This window comes from Acanthaster planci, linkage group LG11 (assembly GCF_054643075.1).
Source record: "Acanthaster planci isolate LZ-2023a linkage group LG11, COTS_SCS, whole genome shotgun sequence".
Classification (NCBI taxonomy): Eukaryota; Metazoa; Echinodermata; class Asteroidea; order Valvatida; family Acanthasteridae; genus Acanthaster; species Acanthaster planci.
The window spans coordinates 13,741,728-13,760,792 of NC_141787.1; the positions used below are offsets into that span (position 1 = coordinate 13,741,728).

At 42.4% G+C, this 19,065-nt stretch overlaps 2 protein-coding genes and 1 long non-coding RNA gene across 6 annotated transcripts in view; 2 read left to right on the forward strand and 1 right to left on the reverse strand.

Moving 5' to 3' along the window:
* LOC110981403 (uncharacterized) overlaps positions 1 to 831 on the forward strand; it is an 88,307-nt gene extending 87,476 nt beyond the window's left edge. The window contains exon 5 of the long non-coding RNA XR_015427155.1: positions 746 to 831. This is a non-coding gene — a long non-coding RNA (uncharacterized LOC110981403). The remainder of the gene's footprint in view (positions 1 to 745) is intronic.
* LOC110981402 (cytochrome P450 3A13-like) lies at positions 1 to 13,986 on the reverse strand. Of its 3 annotated transcripts, none has more exons than XM_022238946.2 (13): positions 13,682 to 13,986; positions 10,217 to 10,310; positions 9,164 to 9,216; positions 8,468 to 8,564; positions 6,815 to 6,934; positions 5,550 to 5,641; positions 4,472 to 4,644; positions 3,985 to 4,106; positions 3,585 to 3,719; positions 3,144 to 3,370; positions 2,474 to 2,611; positions 1,679 to 1,838; positions 1 to 829 (listed from the first exon to the last, which is right to left on the reverse strand). In XM_022238946.2, the coding sequence occupies exons 3-13, from the start codon at positions 9,166 to 9,168 to the stop codon at positions 752 to 754; spliced, it is 1,347 nt and encodes a 448-aa protein (XP_022094638.2). In that variant the 5' UTR covers positions 9,169 to 9,216; positions 10,217 to 10,310; positions 13,682 to 13,986; the 3' UTR covers positions 1 to 751. The 3 variants fall into 3 exon arrangements, with proteins under 3 accessions (XP_022094638.2, XP_086999218.1, XP_022094637.2); XM_087143092.1 differs by lacking the exon at positions 13,682 to 13,986 and adding an exon at positions 11,411 to 11,545; XM_022238945.2 differs by lacking the exon at positions 13,682 to 13,986 and adding an exon at positions 10,673 to 11,391.
* LOC110981401 (cap-specific mRNA (nucleoside-2'-O-)-methyltransferase 2-like) overlaps positions 4,020 to 19,065 on the forward strand; it is a 24,724-nt gene continuing 9,678 nt past the window's right edge. Inside the window, exons 1-10 of one of the 2 annotated variants that reach the window (XM_087143091.1) lie at positions 4,020 to 4,097; positions 4,385 to 4,554; positions 5,418 to 5,539; positions 9,349 to 9,421; positions 14,598 to 15,219; positions 15,656 to 15,823; positions 16,396 to 16,606; positions 17,185 to 17,342; positions 17,711 to 17,908; positions 18,070 to 18,190. In XM_087143091.1, the coding sequence (XP_086999217.1) occupies positions 14,965 to 15,219; positions 15,656 to 15,823; positions 16,396 to 16,606; positions 17,185 to 17,342; positions 17,711 to 17,908; positions 18,070 to 18,190 (1,111 nt within the window). In that variant the 5' untranslated portion in view covers positions 4,020 to 4,097; positions 4,385 to 4,554; positions 5,418 to 5,539; positions 9,349 to 9,421; positions 14,598 to 14,964. Of the gene's footprint in view, positions 4,098 to 4,384; positions 4,555 to 5,417; positions 5,540 to 8,486; positions 8,577 to 9,348; positions 9,422 to 14,597; positions 15,220 to 15,655; positions 15,824 to 16,395; positions 16,607 to 17,184; positions 17,343 to 17,710; positions 17,909 to 18,069; positions 18,191 to 19,065 lie in introns of those variants that run through there. The other variant, XM_022238944.2, reaches the window with a different exon arrangement.

Consider the following 19,065-nt stretch of genomic DNA (forward strand, 5'->3'; position numbering starts at 1 on the left):
TTACATTTCAGTACTGTTTTTTATTTAAATGGTTTGACACTTGTATATTGAATCACAAAGCACAGCTTTCTTTGAAGCATTTCAGTTCATTAACGATCTTTAATACTACAATAACTAACAATATGATGTCTCAAGTTAAAAAATTTCCTAAAACATTTCGGCTGTGAATTTTACATTGCTGACCCAAATATTTATAAAACAAAAATATAACATATGCCAGTTGCCACAGATAGATTTATATCTTTATTTGACGAAAGACAACTTTTGTCTTACACGTACAAACTCACCCACTCAAGGGACTATCGCTTAAACCCAAGTCTTTCAGAGGATACAAGTATGCTAAACAATAATAAACAAACAAACAAGCAAACCATCATATACCCCAGTCGTTTTCTCGATTCTTTTTGGTGAAAAGTCCATCACAGGTGTTTTTAATAGATGAGTGAAACTACGAAGCATTATGTGTTGTTTTTGTTCGATGTAGTTCAGTGATCTTCCACCTAGATTTTTTGTTGTTGCAAAGCTAGCTTTCTTGTGGGGTCGTTTTCAGTCAGTTTAGTGCCTGTCTGCTTCTCTTTCAGGCCAGCAGATGTAAACTTCATTGACAAATGCAACCACTCATAGGCGGGCTTAATGTTGTTTAATTTTTACTCAAGACCTACAAGTACTCAAGAAAAACGGGCATCCACTAAACATACTGTGAAACTCAAAGACATCCATTTCCCCTTCTTTCCTCACACCGCAGCTCGTCTCAAGCCAGAGGCACAAACTTCAAGGGCACAGAGTGTCGAGGGGATAAGAACACACCTTTACCAAGTTCCAAAGTTTGCTAAACATGCAGGGAAAAGAACACACGGACAGTGCACGAAATATTATCCGGTGACCATTCCAAATGGAAAACTCATCGAAACTACAACTGGTGGACAGACAGGATCAAGTAGAGAAAGACGGTTTGCTCAAAAGTGTTTGCAGTAGCTGAAGGCCCTTTTCCAATACTCGACTTGGGCTCCGTCTCAGGCTTCGTTCCCAAAACCAATCCCCGATTGTGGGCCTGAAGCATTTAAATTAAATTGGATTACTGTAATTTCTTGCTCTCTTGTATCTCATTTGATGTTTTGTGGCACTATTAAACTAATTACTGCGCTTACAGCTTCAACGTCAGCTAGTTAAAAAAACAGTTGAAGCCTGAGACGGAGCCGAAGTTGAGTATTGGATAATGGCCGAAACATCAGCATTTGAAGTCTTGTATTTTGCGTTTAAGAGCAACTGTTCAGCCCCTGGCCTACATTCCGGACAGATCTGTTAGTTTGGTTTACTGCTAAACTGTCCATCTGCTTCACTTAACAGATTTTGACTGACCATGCGGGTCTTGTATAACATTAATCCAATATTGGTCAAACCTACTGTGGGTGTCACGCACAAATAATCCCTTGCCAGTATGAGAGATTGGGCAGACACCTGAATGCCATTTGCACGCTGCACTTATGTAGGACCCTTCAGAGCTGATATTTACTTGTGGACTCCACATCATATGCAACAAGCTCACAATATTTGAGTTGAGTTCCCAAGAGATGTAATTTCCAGGCAAATGAACACCCTCTCTGGTTCATGAATGGAACCAAAAACTTAACGACAGTCAATGAAAATAAACTCCTCTTGAATATTCATGATGTCTTACCGGTGTGTCTTCAGCCATCTGCATCTTGAACTCTGCCAGGATCCTGGTCAGAGCGATCTTGATCTCGGCCAGAGCAAAGCGGTTGCCGAGGCAAGATCGAGGCCCGTCACCAAAGGACAGGAATGCATCCATGTTGAGACAGTTGTTTTGAGCTGAAAACCTGTGCGGAAAACAAAACTGGATGAGAGGTTACAATTATGCCCGTTCTACTGGCACAAAGAGGGGAAATGAAAGACGAGCTTCAACTTCAAAGTGACCCCGCAGCTGTGACAGAGAGATGGACACTGTGATGCTTCTGCCACCATGAGCCCACGACACGCCTGATGGGGACACCGACTCATTTTTTGTTTACATTCAAATGAAAATGATCCCCACAACCATGCACTTTGTGCCACGTTCTTGGGAATGAGAGTACATGTGACACACACGAGTGCTGCTCATGACAGCCTGATCCAGTGTGTAGTCACCCCCCATTATCCATGTAGAGCACAGGCGGCAAATGCCTCTAGGCAAGAGCAAAGTACAACTGACACAGGTGCATCATAGAGATGGTGTGCTTCCTGTTACCCCACTACACTGTAATGCAGTTGGATAATATCTTTTTACTGCCAGGGGCAAAACCATGCATGGTACCTTCACTGCATCTTTTGAACTGAAGGGAAATTTGACTGGTCTCAGTGTTTCACTAACTTGTGAGATCTTTCCACTGAAGAGGAACTAATTAGTCACATTCCACCACGCTTTACCAGTGATAATTAAGAAGTGCCAATTAGCATCCAAAAATGATCAACTCACCTGTCTGGGTTGAAGGTCAAGGGGTCAGGCCAAAGTTCAGGGTCGCGATGGATGGTCCAGATGGGCACAATGAATCTTGTTCCTTTCCTGATGCGCATACCTTGCAAGGAGGTATCTTTCGTACATTCGCGAGTCACCCTGAATCCGGATTTGAAATGACTCATTAATCATTGCTTCTTGTTATTTATTTCTGGTAAAGGATTCCTCAAATAGGGCCTATGCCCATAATATACATGTAGTATAAAGCTCACAAGTCTGGCTATTAATAAAAGATCGCTAACATTTTGTTAACCTGCAGAAGCAGACAGGGATTGGAAATGCATTGCACATGCCTGACTGGGTAGCATCAAGCTTGGGTCTCAAGAAGGTGAATAAAGTACTTCCGAGCCAACCTGTCTCCTTATTAATGCTCGAGTATCTGCTCAATGAAGGAACAAGAGGTGGCATGATTTTATTTTCGAATGGTGTCCTTTACATGGGAACAACAGCACATGCATGGACAGGTTCGTGCATGTTTGACGCAGGACTGGCTGAGCAAGTGCAGTAATTATTAGAGAAAGGCACAGTCTTTACGCGTGCAGGGCAAGCCAAGTTGGAATTTGCTTCCATCAGCTGTCACATCTTTGCCGGTGGGGCAGTGGCCACAGTCAGTCCGCATCATGAAAGTTACCTGGCAATTGGCGGGTATAGTCGCAGGGTTTCGATCACCACCTTATCCAAATACGGCATCTTGCTGATCAGCTCAAAGGTCACCTTGTGAGATCCTGAACCTCCAATAGTTGCTCGGACCTCAGAGGCTAATTTCTCTTGGACATCTGGATGACAGGCTAGCAGGTATGAAGCAAAGATGAGACAGGCTGCAGTAGTCTCGTATCCAGCAATCAGAAACATCACACACTGAACATCAAAATGGTGAATTGTAGTTAAAAGTAGATGCAACACTGTGAATATCAAATTCTAACAAAGACTTTCCAGAGAAAACTTCTTTTTTAAGGTAAGGGTGACTTCAAAATGTCTTCAGCCAGTTTAAATAAATGGCAGATCACTCCAAATCAATGTAACATGTCAGTAGTTTCTCAAAACGGCACAAGAAAATGTAGTCCTTGGTTACCTGGGCAACCACTTCATCTATGGACAGCTTGACCTTTTTCATGCCCATCTCCATTGGTGAACTCTGACACCATCCCTCCTCATCTTCATCTTTGTGAGCATTGACCATAGGCTGCATGAAGTCAACAGAATCCCCCTGACAAGCCACACAAATGAGACAGGAATCAGCTGGTTCATATGTTTGTTCAACATAGGATTGTACGTGTAATTAATTCCCATTAATGAAACAACTGGTTCCTTTTTGATCTCATTAGGTTTTGTTTTGGCTTAGTAAGCTTATTTTGCGCCAATAGTTACAAGATGCAAGTGCTCTGCCTTCTGATCATAAAAAGGAAATTTTTGGCTGAAGTGTGTTTACAATGCTGTACCATCCAATAAAATATACAAGAGTGTTATTTCACCTGCATACGTCCTTCTTTTCTCTTTTTAAAGAGGTCAGCAGACATGTCAAAAAAGAAGTTCTCACTCTCTTGAGACACCAGGCCAATGTCAAAATATCTGATGATGGCATAAGGTATGTATTCTGCGGGAGATCGAATAAATATGCCAGAATCAGGACTGTCATTGTCAATTTTTGTCACAAGAATTGATTATTTGAAAAAGAAAGATTAGATGTAGCAAGTTTTAGCGACATTTTACTAGAATCTGAAAATTAAACAAAGCGAGGCTTCATCAGAGAAGGTGAATTAGGAGAAAGTTTGAAAGCCGTTTTGAAAACACCATACATGTACATGTTTCTCAGGGACTACACTGGCAGTTGTTCACACTTCCCACTTTGAAGTCCAGTTGTTCTATCACCAGGACTACGTCGTCTCTCAGAAATGGCTGGCCAAATTCAACCCACACTATGCCTCCGTCATCAGCCTGTGATGGCTTTCGAGTACTCACTTTGGAGAATCTCTATAAGCAGCCACTTGGTGGATTTCAGGCGCGAGAAGAAGTCCTTGGCATTCTTCTCAAAAGCCGCCAGGGTAAGGCTCTTGTCGTCCTCCGAATGGCTATGGAGTTGGAGGCCAAAGCCAGCCACACCAATGCAGCAGATGCTGAATGCACCATACAACCTAAAAGACACAACCTAAGATGGCTTGGTGCCTATACTGAGTGATCCGAGGGAATAAAAACTCTTGCAAATTCCAGTCAAGCTGCCATGTCTAATACAGAGAAAGTTAAGGTGTAGCTGCAAAAAATTTTCTTAGACACAATTTTTCTTCAACTTTGTATCCTTCTACAGTGTTTGAAAACTCCTTTTCATTCCTATTTGGTTAACTGCAAAGGTTTTTTGTTCGAATTGTCAACCCATAATTTACTAACTGAAAACATTTCTGAAATATTTATTGCTCTGCAATAGAACAACAACAAATCAGCAAGGAGGAGAAAACCGAGTCCAGGAAAATCTACAAAAATGCACGACTTTTTTGTGTACAAACCAATGAAACATTGAGGCTTTCTTCTTGGGATGACATCGCAGTTTTGCTCATGAATATAGAAATACTCGTTAGCATAAAATCCCAAAGGGCAGTAAAATTCCCTTTAAAACAGTGAAGCATAAGAGGAAAATAAGATTATCTGACACACAAAGGCTCATTTTGAAGGTTTGTATTAAAACAAAGTGATTGCAGCTACCCTTCAAGTATTAGACTTGTGGTATCTTTTTAATTGTGAGTTGATTCCAAGTGATGTTGACAAATTATATTTGAAGGAAACAGTCGCACAACCAGTCCTGTTCTGTGTATGATTTTTTATTACAAACCAAATGCTTGAGAGCCATTCCTTTGAAAGAAGCACTGTTCTTGTATGTTTCCCAATGCCATCAAAATCCACATTGTTTGCTTAGTTTTCATAGATAAAGGATGGGTTCCACTGCTAGATCTGGACCAATGAAAATATGCAGAACTGAGGAGGGGTGAAGATGGTTCCACTGCGAATTCTACACAGAGATGATGATTAAATCTGCAGGTAATCTTACTCCTTTATTTCTACCGTCTGTCCATCCTTTGTGCTTTCCCGTAGCTTCTGTAGAATAACTGCTTCAGTGCACTCATTCAGCGTATGTGCCATCTTCAACAAAGAACGAAGAGTTCAAATTGGTGACATGAAATGCTGGGAATCAAACTTTTTTTCTGTCGCTTTAGCACGTGATTTGGAGTGCAGTTTCTGTTACTATGGAAACTATGCAGAACTTGTGTCTGCTTGCCATTCTCGGCCACTGTGAGCAAAAGATCTCTCTCACTGGACGCCGTCTTTGTAGGAAACTTTTAACTGTATGCACAACGCCAACAGGTGTGTTTGTGTACGGCAAGCAAATGTTATGTGCGTGTGGTTTGTAGATCCAAATGTCTTTGAAATACAGCACAGTTGACAGGTTATCACAAACATTTGAACTCTAACAGGCTGATGTACATGACAGTCTCTAGGAAGAAATGCCTTTTTAGAGATACGTAACATTTTCCTCTTGGTTAATTTCTGAAAGATACCCCCAAACCAAGTCGATGGCTTGGAAATGCAACAATGATGGCCCGGGGCAATCATGTCTGTCCGAAAATTTTTTTTTCGTGTCATGAGCTTCGTAAGGGGTGGTGAGGGTGCTTGCCAATTTTCCCCTCTTCTAAAAACAAATTGGAAAATAATAGGAGGGGGAAGGTTGGAATGAAGGAAATAGTATAGCAGAAGATATTGGATAGGATCACCACTTTGCCTGAAAATATCTTGGAACTGACCCTTTTCCACTAGTAATGTTTTTTTGGTTGACGTTTTGCTCCCCTCAACCAGAGAAAATCTTGGCCATGCAAGACCATGATTTGTGTCAAATGTTTCACGAGTCAAACATTCGGAAGGGTCAGAGATGCGAATCTTGTCACTTTTAATTTGTGCAGGCCACTGGACACTTGCAAATGGCTAACTGAATTTGTCATTCCAAACATTTGACTCATGACTTACAATGTCAGGGCCAATAACTTCCATGGATCTAGAAAGCAGATCAGTAAATTTAAGTGCTGAGCATATTAAAAGGAAGGACCCATCAGGAGCAATATAAATCACATGGTCTTCTGGCCAGTAAGCTATTTTTTCATGATATGCTGGTTCGTGCTCAGCAAAGTGCTGCGATCATCATCTCCAGCCTTAACCTTGGAGGCAGAGCAATGTCCATGAATCGAATCAGTTACATGGGTGAGGTTAAATGTGTCAGCCCAGTGCAGGAAGAATAAAATTGAGCAGTGCATTCGCAATTACCAGTTTGATCTTGGATGCTGTGAACATTGGTAGGATCGTGTGCCGTGTGCTCCTCCACTGGTCACCCCGCAGGCCTATCAGCATCTTTCTCAGTCGGTCAGACTGGACAAATTGAGAGGCCTGGTTTGATATGAGAAATTAATCCATCGATGTCATTGACCGTGGCAATGAGTGAATTGAAAAGATTCAGGTTAAAACCGACATGTAACCATAAGGTGCTGTGCCTGGGTACACTTTTTATTCCCTGTTGGCCCCATAAATAATTGGTCTGATTATACTCTAGAATAGAACAAAAGCCTGGAATTGTAAGCCTAGCAAAGGACTGGCCAGCTAGCAGTTCATCCATTCATCTTTTCTTTGGTTTTCAGTACGCAGTGCATTGTTTCTTTCTAAATGCAATCAAGCACTTATCCCAAGGAGGGCAGAGCCCACACTGTGATGGTGGTTGAGGTGTGGCCATTTTTGCTGTTCATCAGCAAATCCAAGGATCCAGCATGAGGGTCGTGCTGAGTTGTACAGCCTTGCAGTTGCTAGGATCCCATTTCCTTATTTCCCCTCGGTTTTTGTTTTGGGTTTCACTTATCCCCTGATTATGAACAGTTCCTCTACCACTCAGCACCTTGCTTTTAAGTACATGTAGGTTCTTCCCTTTACCAATAAAGTGACATTTTCCTAGACCCACACGCTGTGTGGTAACGCAAAGCAGGGCATGGACTGGATAATAACACAGACACAAGTGGTACGGTGTTACGGTGCTTGGTCCTGCTGTCATGTTCCACACAATGTATAGAATGCCAACTGTGCACACTGAAGGGTGAGGGACAAAGGTCATATGAATATGCATATACAATGTACACCGCACTTTCCCATGCAAAAGGCACACCGGTATGTTTACTCCAGTCTGTCTCTGGTTCCTAGTGAATAAGAAAACTGAACCACTGACTGTCAAATCTATCTGGTTCGTAAGTGACTTCGTCACAGAGGCGGATGCGCCATAATTTGCAGGCTCCCATTGGACGATTGCTGAAGTTGCGTGTTAACTTCCGGTTCCATGGTTCCGTGTAAATGGTGATCAATGCATGTAACTCTATGTGCAGTGCCTGTGCAGTGGGCATGGCTTAAACTGAAGTGACGTCACACTTACGAAGTTGACTTCCATATATAACAATTACTGCAAGTACTGATTTGTTTATTTTCACACGTGCTACACATATTGATCACACACGGTTGCAATCATTTCCCAAAAATATTATGACGCCATCTTGAGGGATTCACTTTATACTTTGGCTAGTTCTGAAATGGCTGAGGCAAAGCCATATGTTGGGCCACTGCCTGAACGGGAAGCCCAGTACAGCCTTAGTTGCAGTTAATGGCAAATCTCTGTACTGACACCATGTTTAGTCATCTTTATCCCCACGGCTAGGCTCTGTAATCCTGATCTGGCTACTGCATTGTGGGGGAACTCAGGAAAGCGCCTTGAGCAGGGAAAAATTCTCTAAGCCTCTTGGGCTGTAGCAGCTTCAAACACGTAATTTGATGCTGGAAAAAGATTAAAAAGTTGTGACTGTGTAGTTGTGAAAATGAGAAGCTGTAAATTAGTTTAGAGTATGATGACCCTAGAATGTGCCCTGCCAGGTAACCATGGTAACTTACCCCTCGATTCAGAAAGCTGCTGAAATTCTTCACGAGAAGTTGCTTGATCATCTTCACATCAGCTATCAAGAGTGTCGGTCCCCCAACTGAGAAGAAGCTATAATTGAAGGTATTAAAAGAATACCATATGCATTCCGATGTCTGGTCTGAAATTAGTACTGGGAATCTTGACAAACTTCAGTGAATAAGTGGACAGCAGAGGCCACTTGTAACCTAGTCTTAACTGAGTTTGGATGGTCATTTCCTTAAGATGTGAACGGCGGGGGGGGGGGGTTCCCAATACCCAGCTTCATCTCCCACTCAGCTTCACTTGATTTTTGTTTCACTTGTTTACTTGGCAAAAAGTCAGACAGTGCGGGTGGAAAATTTAACTACATATGTCAGAGTACCAGATATTGAAGTGTTTTTATTCAACTTAAACACGGTTGGCCCACATGCGGGGATCAACTTTAGAGACAACGCATGCGGTGGAGACAAACCTGGGCACTGAAAAACCATCCCTGACCAGTACAACTAAATCATGTGATGATAGAGGGCACTATCAAAAGCTGAACCAAATCCGGCCTTGATGGATTTGCTACCTACTTGAGATTTTCTGAGCATACCCATATATAATGTTTTGTGGTGAATAAAGGGACATCAACAGTAAAAAAAAAATTAATTAAAAAATGCATTACATTATTTCAAATTTCTTACCCCATCACTTTTCCATATTTTGCAACCCACTTCTGTTCACAGATGTAGAATGCCTGCAGAAAGTGAAGACAAAATGATTTATAGCGTGAGCAGAATTTGGTTTCTGGTGCATACACTGCACATAAAATTTATGTTGACTTTTCATTAATAAACTCAATGACACTAGGCCTACTATACATGTACAGGTTATAGGAGCATGACCCTTGCAAACACTTGAATCTGGAAACTTGGAAATTCAGGTCTACAGGCAAGACGAAGGTAGAGTGAATGTTTTTCTCATTATGAAATTCATAATCATCCATTTTACACCGTTGAGTCTTGCAAAGAACCATCACAAGAGCAGATGCATGCTCAGTCACATTAAGACCAGTCACAAGTAACAGACTAACTGTGATAACTGGAAGCTTTTGTTGCAGCCCATTAAAACAACTTGTGACAAAACTTCATGATTAAGGAAGTTGGGGTCTCAACAGTTCATGTCAATCTTGCGATGATCTCAAGGGTTCTCATCTTAAATTTGAGGTTTTGTGATGGTCTTATGGGGTCTTGTAATGGTCTGTGGGGTCTTGTGGTGGTCTTATGGGGTCTTGTGGTCGTCTTATGGGGTCTTGTGTTGGTCATATGGGGTCTTGTGGTGGTCTTATTGGGTCTTGTGACGGTCTTATGGGGTCTTGTGTTGGTCATATGGGGTCTTGTGATGGTCTCATTGGGTCTTGTGATGGTCTTATGGGGTCTTGTGATGGTCTTATGGGGTCTTGTGTTGGTCTTATGGGGTGTGGCTTGGTCTTATGGGGTCTTGTGTTGGTCTTATGGGGTCTCGTGATGGTTTTACGGTATCTTGTGATGGTCTCATACCACCCTTGGAGATCATATCTTGAATTCAGTTTGGAAGTCTTGGGATGGTTGAATGGAGTTTGATTACCCTTAGTAGGTCTTGCCTCAAATACAGTCAGGAGGTCTTGTGGTGGCCATTTTATGGTGTTATGGAGTCTCATGATGGTCTTAAGGGGTCATGACCAAATAAAACAACACTCAGCATGTAGGCCCAATTACCTCCTTTGACCTTTTGATGTTTGCGTAGAATGGTATGGGTAAAGGCCCGGGAATCCCACTCCTAATGAATTGAGTGTAGTACCAAACATTGTACCTGTAATGAAGAAAACACATTTATGCACAAGCTATGCAAAATAAAAAAGTGTCAAGCAAAATCATTTCTAGTACAAAAAGGGGGGGGGTGGTTTCATCGCCTGCGCGCCAAACCCCCTCCCTGATCAGACACGAGAAGGTTAATCCCCTACACACACCACCAATCGCCACCATGAAATGTATGAGATTCTCTTGAATGATTTTTAAAAGATGAACAGTCGAGGGAACCGAACTCCAAATTGATGATTGGTTAGGCCCGCCACCTAAGTTTTCACAACGTGGTGAAACTTTAGTCATGTTCGTTAGTTCCAAATAATAACGGGGAAACATGTCTCAACGAAATTCTGGTGCCATCTACATTACCCAACCAACAAGGCAGCCGCAGTGCCGATGCAGTACCACCATGAAATCCCGAAACCTGATGAGGGAAGTGTCGAGATGTCTTCTTCCATTGTGGAATACAAATTTTGACGTGTCTAGCGGCACGTACATATTCTCCGTACGTACATGTACAGTGTACACAGTCATGCCACAAGGTCAAAAAATAATCAATTGAGCATGAACAGTTCAGCGTAATTCAAGGCAAGGTTGTTCTGGCATCCGTCTGACCATCATGGAGCTACAAACCAGCCCAGTGAAGGACATGCACTCAATACGAATGACTCGTGTTGTGTGCGTTAGCTTGGCAATTATGGGTGCAGTCCACTAATTAAATTAAAATTTCTTGCCAGTTCCTCAGCATCAGTGCTCCATCGACAAAGAAGATTGTATAGCCCCTAAGATGCCATGGGTAAGATTGTGTAAATCTTTGCCAGAATCAACTCCCTGGGTCTTTGGGCTTTCATCTGAGAGCAGAATGGCTAAAAATTATGGTTGAAAAATGGTCCTTAATTAGTGCCCGCGAAAGTTGGGGCTTGTCACGTAAAAAATGACTGCAAACATTATTTTGGGGCGTTATTTTGTTTTGTGGGAATAACTCAAAATGTATCAGTTAACCCTAAAAAATTGAAAAGAAAGTGAAAGATGAGGGACCATACAATAATTTAACGTGTGCCGTTTCAGATATCTCCGTCAGGGATGTCAGTAAGCACGTAATTGTACCTTGCACAATGCTGAGTTTACACTGTTTTCAGTGGGGCTTGAATTAGTGGACTCGACCCTATAGGCAGACTATGTGCCCTGTGTGGCAGAACTGAGAAAAATAGTAAAGAAAGAATAGCCGCAGCCGTCCGGCGCCGGCGGCCACACCACTGCGTTTATCTCTGTGAGCCACACAGTGTCACAGAAGGGCTCCCCCAAGGGCCGAGCTCCGCCAGCACATTCTCAGGCTCGCATACCGCTGGGTGATATCTTGAAATCGATTTCAAGATATCTTTAAGTCGATTTCATTATGTCTTGATATTGTTTCCAAGATATCTTTAAATCATTTTCAAGATATCTCTCAATCAATCCGAGATATCTCCAAAGCATTAACCGATAATGCATGACCGAAACGGAGTGCTTCTGAGGTCATTCGGGAATAATTAACAAATACGAGTGCTCAATATTAAATTTTACCCAATAAGAGCTGTCATTCTTCACGGCCAATCCTGCTTTGTTCCCGAATGACCTGGCATAGCACTGAACTGACTCATATCTTGAAAGTGACTTAGAGATATCTCAAAATTGATTTAAAGATATCTTGAAATGGATTAGAGATATATCGAAATGGATTTCCAGATATCTGTGGTTCGATCTCAAGATATCTTAAATCCTTTTGTCAGATATCTTAAAAACAGTTTACAGGTAAATTCCTTGACAAAACCTGTTTAAAACCAAAATTCACAGACACGATGCACATCTTCTGAAGCTACAGCAACACTCTTCTGCACCGATCTTTATCATGACAGTATTCATTGCACGCGCAGACCCAGATCACGGAGCCGGCGATAAAACTGTTTTATAGCTCAGTGATCAGATGGAAAAAAAAAAACCATCACAAATACGAACTGAATACATTATCCTAAACATCCAGGTAAATTCCTTGACAAAAACTGTTTAAAACCAAAATACATAAACATAATGTACATCTTCTAAGTCCTTTTTTTCGTATTTTTTCACATTGATCTTTATCATGAAAGAATAGTAAAGGTAGACTTTACGTCATTATTATTTTTGTAAGGCCTTAAGCGTAGAAATACGAGTTTCGCATACAGGTACCCAATCAAAACAAATCAATGCCCAAACCCATATTTTTGTTGTCGGTGAACATTATGGACATTATTTCCAGATTAACAATGTCAAAACATAGAGGAAGGACACAGAAGGAGTTTGAACTGCCCGGGCTATAACATCTGAGTGGCCGATTACCACTTTCTGGCATGCCCGGTATGTCCACAGCCAGAGCGCAGCGCACGCCTGCTACCCACCACCTGTTTTGCAACCATAAGCTCCCTTTGTACCCCATGATCACCGCCGCAATTTTTCGTTGGTAATCTGCATCCCTAAAACTTGTGTACTGCAGTGTAGGAAGTTGAATATTCATACCATCGTTGGTGCTTGGTATGATCCGACAACATCATCAAATGTAGTGTTTGCGCAGTTGCTTTTATTAGGCTGTATACCCGAAGTGTTCATGTGCAGTTGTTGCACTTATCGAACGCTTTCTTCTGGATTTCTTTTAGGAATAAATAGCCAAGCTGTTTGTAAGATTTTGTGTTTTGTTTGAATCATTTTTATTATGCCGTTTGTACAAAGGCGTATTTTATATGAGATTTCACGATCACTCTCTGTGATAGCGTGTTTTGTTCTTAATGAACTAAGCTTTCCAGTAGTAGTGAACATTTTGTTGGCCAGTCTTAGCCAAATTCGTTCCAAGTCTTTGATACTGATGTATATTGGACGGAGGAGACTAGAATTACAAACTTTGCATGGATAATGAAACAGTGTGTCAAAATTAAAAAAGTTTATTTATGATGGCAAAAGTAGGTCTAATATCAGGAATTTTTCTCTCTCTATTTCCTGGTCACATCGATAGTTTGTATTTAATTGCAAGCTAAAAAATACAAGTATTGCCAGGGTATTACTGGCCCCACTTGTCCAGCTAAGATGCAGGCAGCAATAAGGCATTTTTGGAATATTTTCTATTATTCGTCAGACGCGGCGGCGACCATTGGACGCTTTGAAGTGCCTGAGTTACAACTCCTTCTGTGTCCTTCCTCCATGGTCAAAAGAATGTGCGTAGCATGCGAATTTGTTTCTTCCATTAAAAACAATACAAAAAATTCACTATTACTTGCAAACCCCAAAACACGATTTACAAACTGTTAATAATCATGCTTATGGTCGAGCACACATGTTCAACAAACCCACAACTTCTGAACGTATACTCACCACCCCCGTTCCTGTAGCAGAGAAAGGGAAATCGCCACAAGTTACCAAGACCCACAGGCAGCCCCAAGCAGGACAGGACAGCACGGAATCCAAGGGGTGTGACCAGTTCCCCCTCTCCTTATTCCCTCTTCCTCCAACTCGACAGCCCCCATCGTCCTCAGTTCTCGACGCCAAGGTTCTCCAAGTTTAAATTTCTGGCTGCTGTTTGCCGCCGTCATTCCGCAGTCTAGTTTACTTGAATTCGTGTACCGTTCCCGTGCACGTCCCGTAGCTGTGGTTGCGTCGACCCGGCCAGCCACACACATTCACAAAAACGTGCCTGAAATACCAAAATCATTTCACCATAGGCCCATACCAAGTCAAGAGTGGCAACTGAGAAACCACGTGATTGCACCATTCATAACTAAACATGGATTAAATGTTGGCTGTTATATCTGCTTATCGCGCAGTCTATACGTCGTGTCACGCACGTTTCCCTGGGTTCTATTCGATATGTAGAAATTATTATTTGAAATGGGGCGGTAATTATTATCAGTGTTGCAGTTAAGACCATCTCAAGACCATGCACAAGACGAGTCACAAGTAACAGGGTGAACAGTGACAAAGGAATGCTGTTGTTGCCATTCATTTGAGTTGCATGTGACTTTAATTCAGACTGGAGGCCTTGTATTGGTCTAGCTTGTGCTGGTCTTGTGTGTCTTGCGAAGGTCTTAAGTGGTCTCGATTACAACACTGATTATGTTTTAATTAGGGAACGGAATACAGTATTTCATTTTCAACTGATCTTTAGTTGTTTTTTTTTACTTTCAATTTCTTAATTGCAGAAGTTTTTGCAGATCAACGAATATGATAGCCCATTGGCTAAACTTAATAATACCGTAGATCCAGCTGACCATTTTTTTTTTGGTCTTTTTAGACTCAGTCTATGCAGCGCTATCTACGTCACTCAAACCCCCTAAGATTGGATCAACAGTAGCCAGGAATCTTCTAGTCAAGGAACCACAAAGTTCATAGGTCCGTTATATTAAATAGCGCCCTCTATTGGAAAACCTTAGCTTCTTGTCAATAGATGGCGCTGTTTCAAAACAATAAACGAAGATTGGCATGATTGGGTTAATGTCTAGTATTCGCTTATGACGGCAGTTGTATTTTTACGATTTTTTTTTTTAGATTTCGTTGTGAAAGTAGTAGCGTCTGCTACTACACTCCAGAGGTTTGAAGTGAGTTGGAGATAAAGGCGATCATCGCAGGCGCATGAGCTGACCTATTGTAATATAAAAAACATGCCTCGAAACGGAGGCAAAAAGAAGTGGAAATCGACCAATTTTAATAAGCCTGAACATGGATATGGATGCGACCGCTCTAAGCAGCCACCGCCATGCACTGGGGCCGCCAAGCCAACCCCGGGGTACGACCAGAAAATACAGGCAGAGGCACAGGCATTATTCGAAAAGAAATTTGCTTTCAAGAGACCGACAGAAGGTAGTGATTGGGCGTTGCCACCAGCCGAGAGTCTGTTTAGTTCAACAGTCCTCAAGGTAGGCCTACAACACAACTGACAATCACAGTATCGATACACCTGTTGCCAGTACCACTCATGAGCATAATGAGACTACATGTATCACAAGGCCTTCATTTCGGTGACTTTGACTTTGTTGGGGGGGGTGAGGAGATGATTTGCAGGAGCTTGTAGGAAAGCTCAAACTTTTGTTTTCTTTTCTAAAGCAGTCTCGGGCTGTAAACTTGAATTGGAAAGAAGAGGTGAACTGATGGTGAGGGTGGGAAGTAAGACATATTTAGAATAGTTTAATTACATCTCCAACTTTTCACTGCTAGCTGTGCAAGTAGCATGTAAGTTATGAAAGAGATACATGTGAATAATTTCATTTAATTGTAAATACCAAATTGCACCCAGTTTTATCACATTGCAGAAGATTGATTGGGTTGTTGTCTGGTTTTTTTTTTGCACATCAGGAGTGGGATCCTACGTTAAATCGATACAAGGAAGAACTGAACGACCTGAAATGTCAACTGAGTGACAAGGACATCCAACAGTGGCACCAGCACACTACGTTCACCCATCGCTCTGCCCTCGTCATGCCACACCTCCGCAGTGACTTCTGGGTAGAGCTGTGCACACAGGTATAAAACCATGGATGTTACAGGCTGAAACAAAACATTCTAAAGAAATACAAACCACAGGCGTGCAGCTGTTCCTCGGATCAGCTGACTTCCTCGTTTTTCTTTCACAATCATGCCATCGAGAATTGAAAAACACTGCACAAAGTCTTGTAAAGAGTGGAACTTCCTTGTTTTTGTCAAAATCCAAGTTGCACACCTGAAAACAGAATCGGGCGAGCATCACTTGTGTTAACCATTAAAATTCTCAGAAATTAGATTATAAATTCCATATTCTTAATCTTTGAAGTTTCTGTGACTCTCAGTGCATCATTCAGAGTTCTAAATTGCCTAGCTAGTAAATAACCCCTTCTTTTTTTTGTTTGGTTCATTGGACTCTTCTTCACATCAAGCGACAACACTGCATCATTGTGAACAGATTCTAACCATCTAAAGTTTAGCGTAAATCACATAGTTTCCTGTTGAATTTGTCAAGGAGGGCTGCGCTTGTCTCTGTAGTGTTGCATTGTGTCTGGGAGATGCGCAAGATACTTCAAAACTCAACTGAGACTTCAATATTTATTCCACCTCAACAGGCCTGGTGTAAGTTCTACGAGATTGTGTCCAGTTATGATGTCATCCCACTTGACCTGACTGGACGGGAAGGGGCGTGTTTCAACTCTGTCCACTTGTGCGAGGCACCAGGGGCATTTGTGACAAGCCTTAACCATTATCTCAAGAGCAATGCCGGGCTGAAGCACGCAATGTGGAACTGGCTAGCCACCACGCTGAACCCGTACTACGAAGGTAGGGCTTGGAGGGAGTACGTGGAGGGGGGGGTGTTCCTGGCCAGTGGTGAAGTGTCACAGTGACATCATGCTTTGCTTACATGCGTGCTTTCTATTGGGAACCAGAAGTGGACGGTGTATTTGAAGTGCCATAGGAAACTGTACATGAACCAAGCATGACATCACCTGTAAATAGGGCCATAGAATTGAATGCTCGGTAGAGCCTATCCGTATATCGTCCTGAACCTTAGATTGTGCCTAAGATAAGCTTGGCATGCGGAGGGGCTTGGTTCACCAAATGCAAATTTAGAAGACAATTTCCAGTCTTCCCTTAGAACTTGAAAGTCCACTCATGCTCCAGGCAAACACAACAGGTGTTGACATTTGCCAAATGTTTGTAGGGAAATTTCCTTGTGTTGCAATGTCTTTGGCAGCTCTGGGCCATGGTAACTTGTAGGGATTCGTATTTATGGTCGTTCTTGTGCCGGGTATGAACTGGCCTTTAAGTAGTAAGTGCCATTTACCATGTTTCCAAGATTCTTCCCAAATCTACAGGCACTTCAAATTCACTTAATGTTTCATGTCACTGTGATGCAGGGAACAGCACCGATGCTATGATTGCAGATGATCGCTTCATTCTGCAGACGCAGGATCACTGGTTCTTTGGAGAAGACAACACAGGAGACGTGATGAATGTAGATAACCTAAAGTCCCTCCAGCAACGAGTGAACAACAGCATGGGGAAAGTACAGTTGGTGAGTTTGCCATCACATAGATACCAGTTAGGAGGTCTCTGGTTTGGAGACACATACGGTATAGAATGTTTCCTTACATCAGCTGATCTTTTATGTGATCCTTTTTTTGTGAGAAGAAGCCCCTCTGTCAAGTTGTATCATGCGCTATGTGTATTTCCCAATCAAACAGTTGCCTGCTACAATGGTGGCCGATCTTTTTGTTTCTTGGTACTTTAACGCCTTCTGATCAGACTCTGTTTCATTACAAATTTGGAAGTCTTACTGGCGTCCGGAATTTTCGTAGTTTGGTTTGTCTTCACAGTTTTGTGCTTCATTCTCATATGAAAAAACGCTCCATGCTTGTCAGTAATTTTGAAAACATTGTGCAGGTAACGGCCGACGGCAGCATTAATTGTCAGAATGATCCTGCTGAGCAAGAGATGGTGGTCTCCCAGTTGCACTACTGCGAGATTGCGACGGCGGCAACTCTCCTAGCCGACGGAGGCTCCTTCATCCTGAAGATGTTCACGTTGTTTGAGCATCAGACAGCCTGCCTGATGTATTTTCTAAACTGTGCCTTTCGAGAGGTGAGCAGATATTTATGTATCCGGATGTTTAACCCGTCAGCTTATGCGTCAACAAGCTGAGTTTCCTCAGTACTCTCCATTCCCTTGAGAATGCTGTTTGATGTGAACTTGTACATGTGATTTTCTTGTCCAACATGTATTCCTGCTTGTAATTCACCTAGGTTCATGTCTGCAAGCCTGCTACGAGCAAAGCTGGCAACTCGGAGGTGTACGTGGTTTGTCTTAGATTTGTTGGCCAACAGAATCTGGAGCAGTATTTGCAAAGCTTGCTCGGTCATTTTGGTAAGTTTTTCTCAAGAAAATTCAGCGTAAATTCATAACTTCATTTACTAGACTTTTACAACCACGTGATTGACTGTCTGGTGGCTACTCTAATCTGACGGACACATCTATTGACGCCTGAGTATTTCAGCCAGGCCTGCCGCCTTGTAAGGGCTGGCGACCATTTAGACCCAGTTTGAAAAGGCCCCCCGGTAGCCCGCCCTGTATAATGCCTGCCTGGTATTCAGGCTACTCCAGGCCGGTATCAGGCCTGTCTGCACATCGGCATTTCAAAGTCCCTGATGAAAGGCTTCCCCCAACATGCTTCCACAGATGAATAGAGGTCTAAACAGATTAGTGTAAACATTGTATAGAGCTGAAGGATTAAAAACCACAAGCAGGTTCCTTCTTGGATAGATTACATGTACCAGTACTTGCAAACAATAGACCCCAGGATGGAAAAGTTCGAGATCAACAACCAGTCCTGCATCCCAGGCCGGTAGCCAGGCCGGTATGAGAGGGGTTTTTGCAACAGGGCGAGCTTACCGGGGGGGGGGCCCTTTTCAAATCGGGTCTAAATGGTCGCCGGCTTTAAAGAGAGCCCATATCGTGCGGTGTTATGTAATATTTCATTTGGTCCGAAAACTGGCACAGTGCACTGACGTCTTTTCAGTAGGGGCCAGATTAGCGTACAGCAGTATTGTATCGCCCATCACTGGAGTGCTAGAGCGCTTTTGTCCCCAGTGGTAATCCGCTCGCGCTGAATGCCACAAATAGTGGTATAATCTTTCAAAACAATGACAGACTTCCTCCGCTATTGACAACTGAAAAAATGTAGCTCAGTCTTTTGTTCTGAGTACAGTCTTTTGTTACAAGGTCCAGTTCCCTTTGTCCGA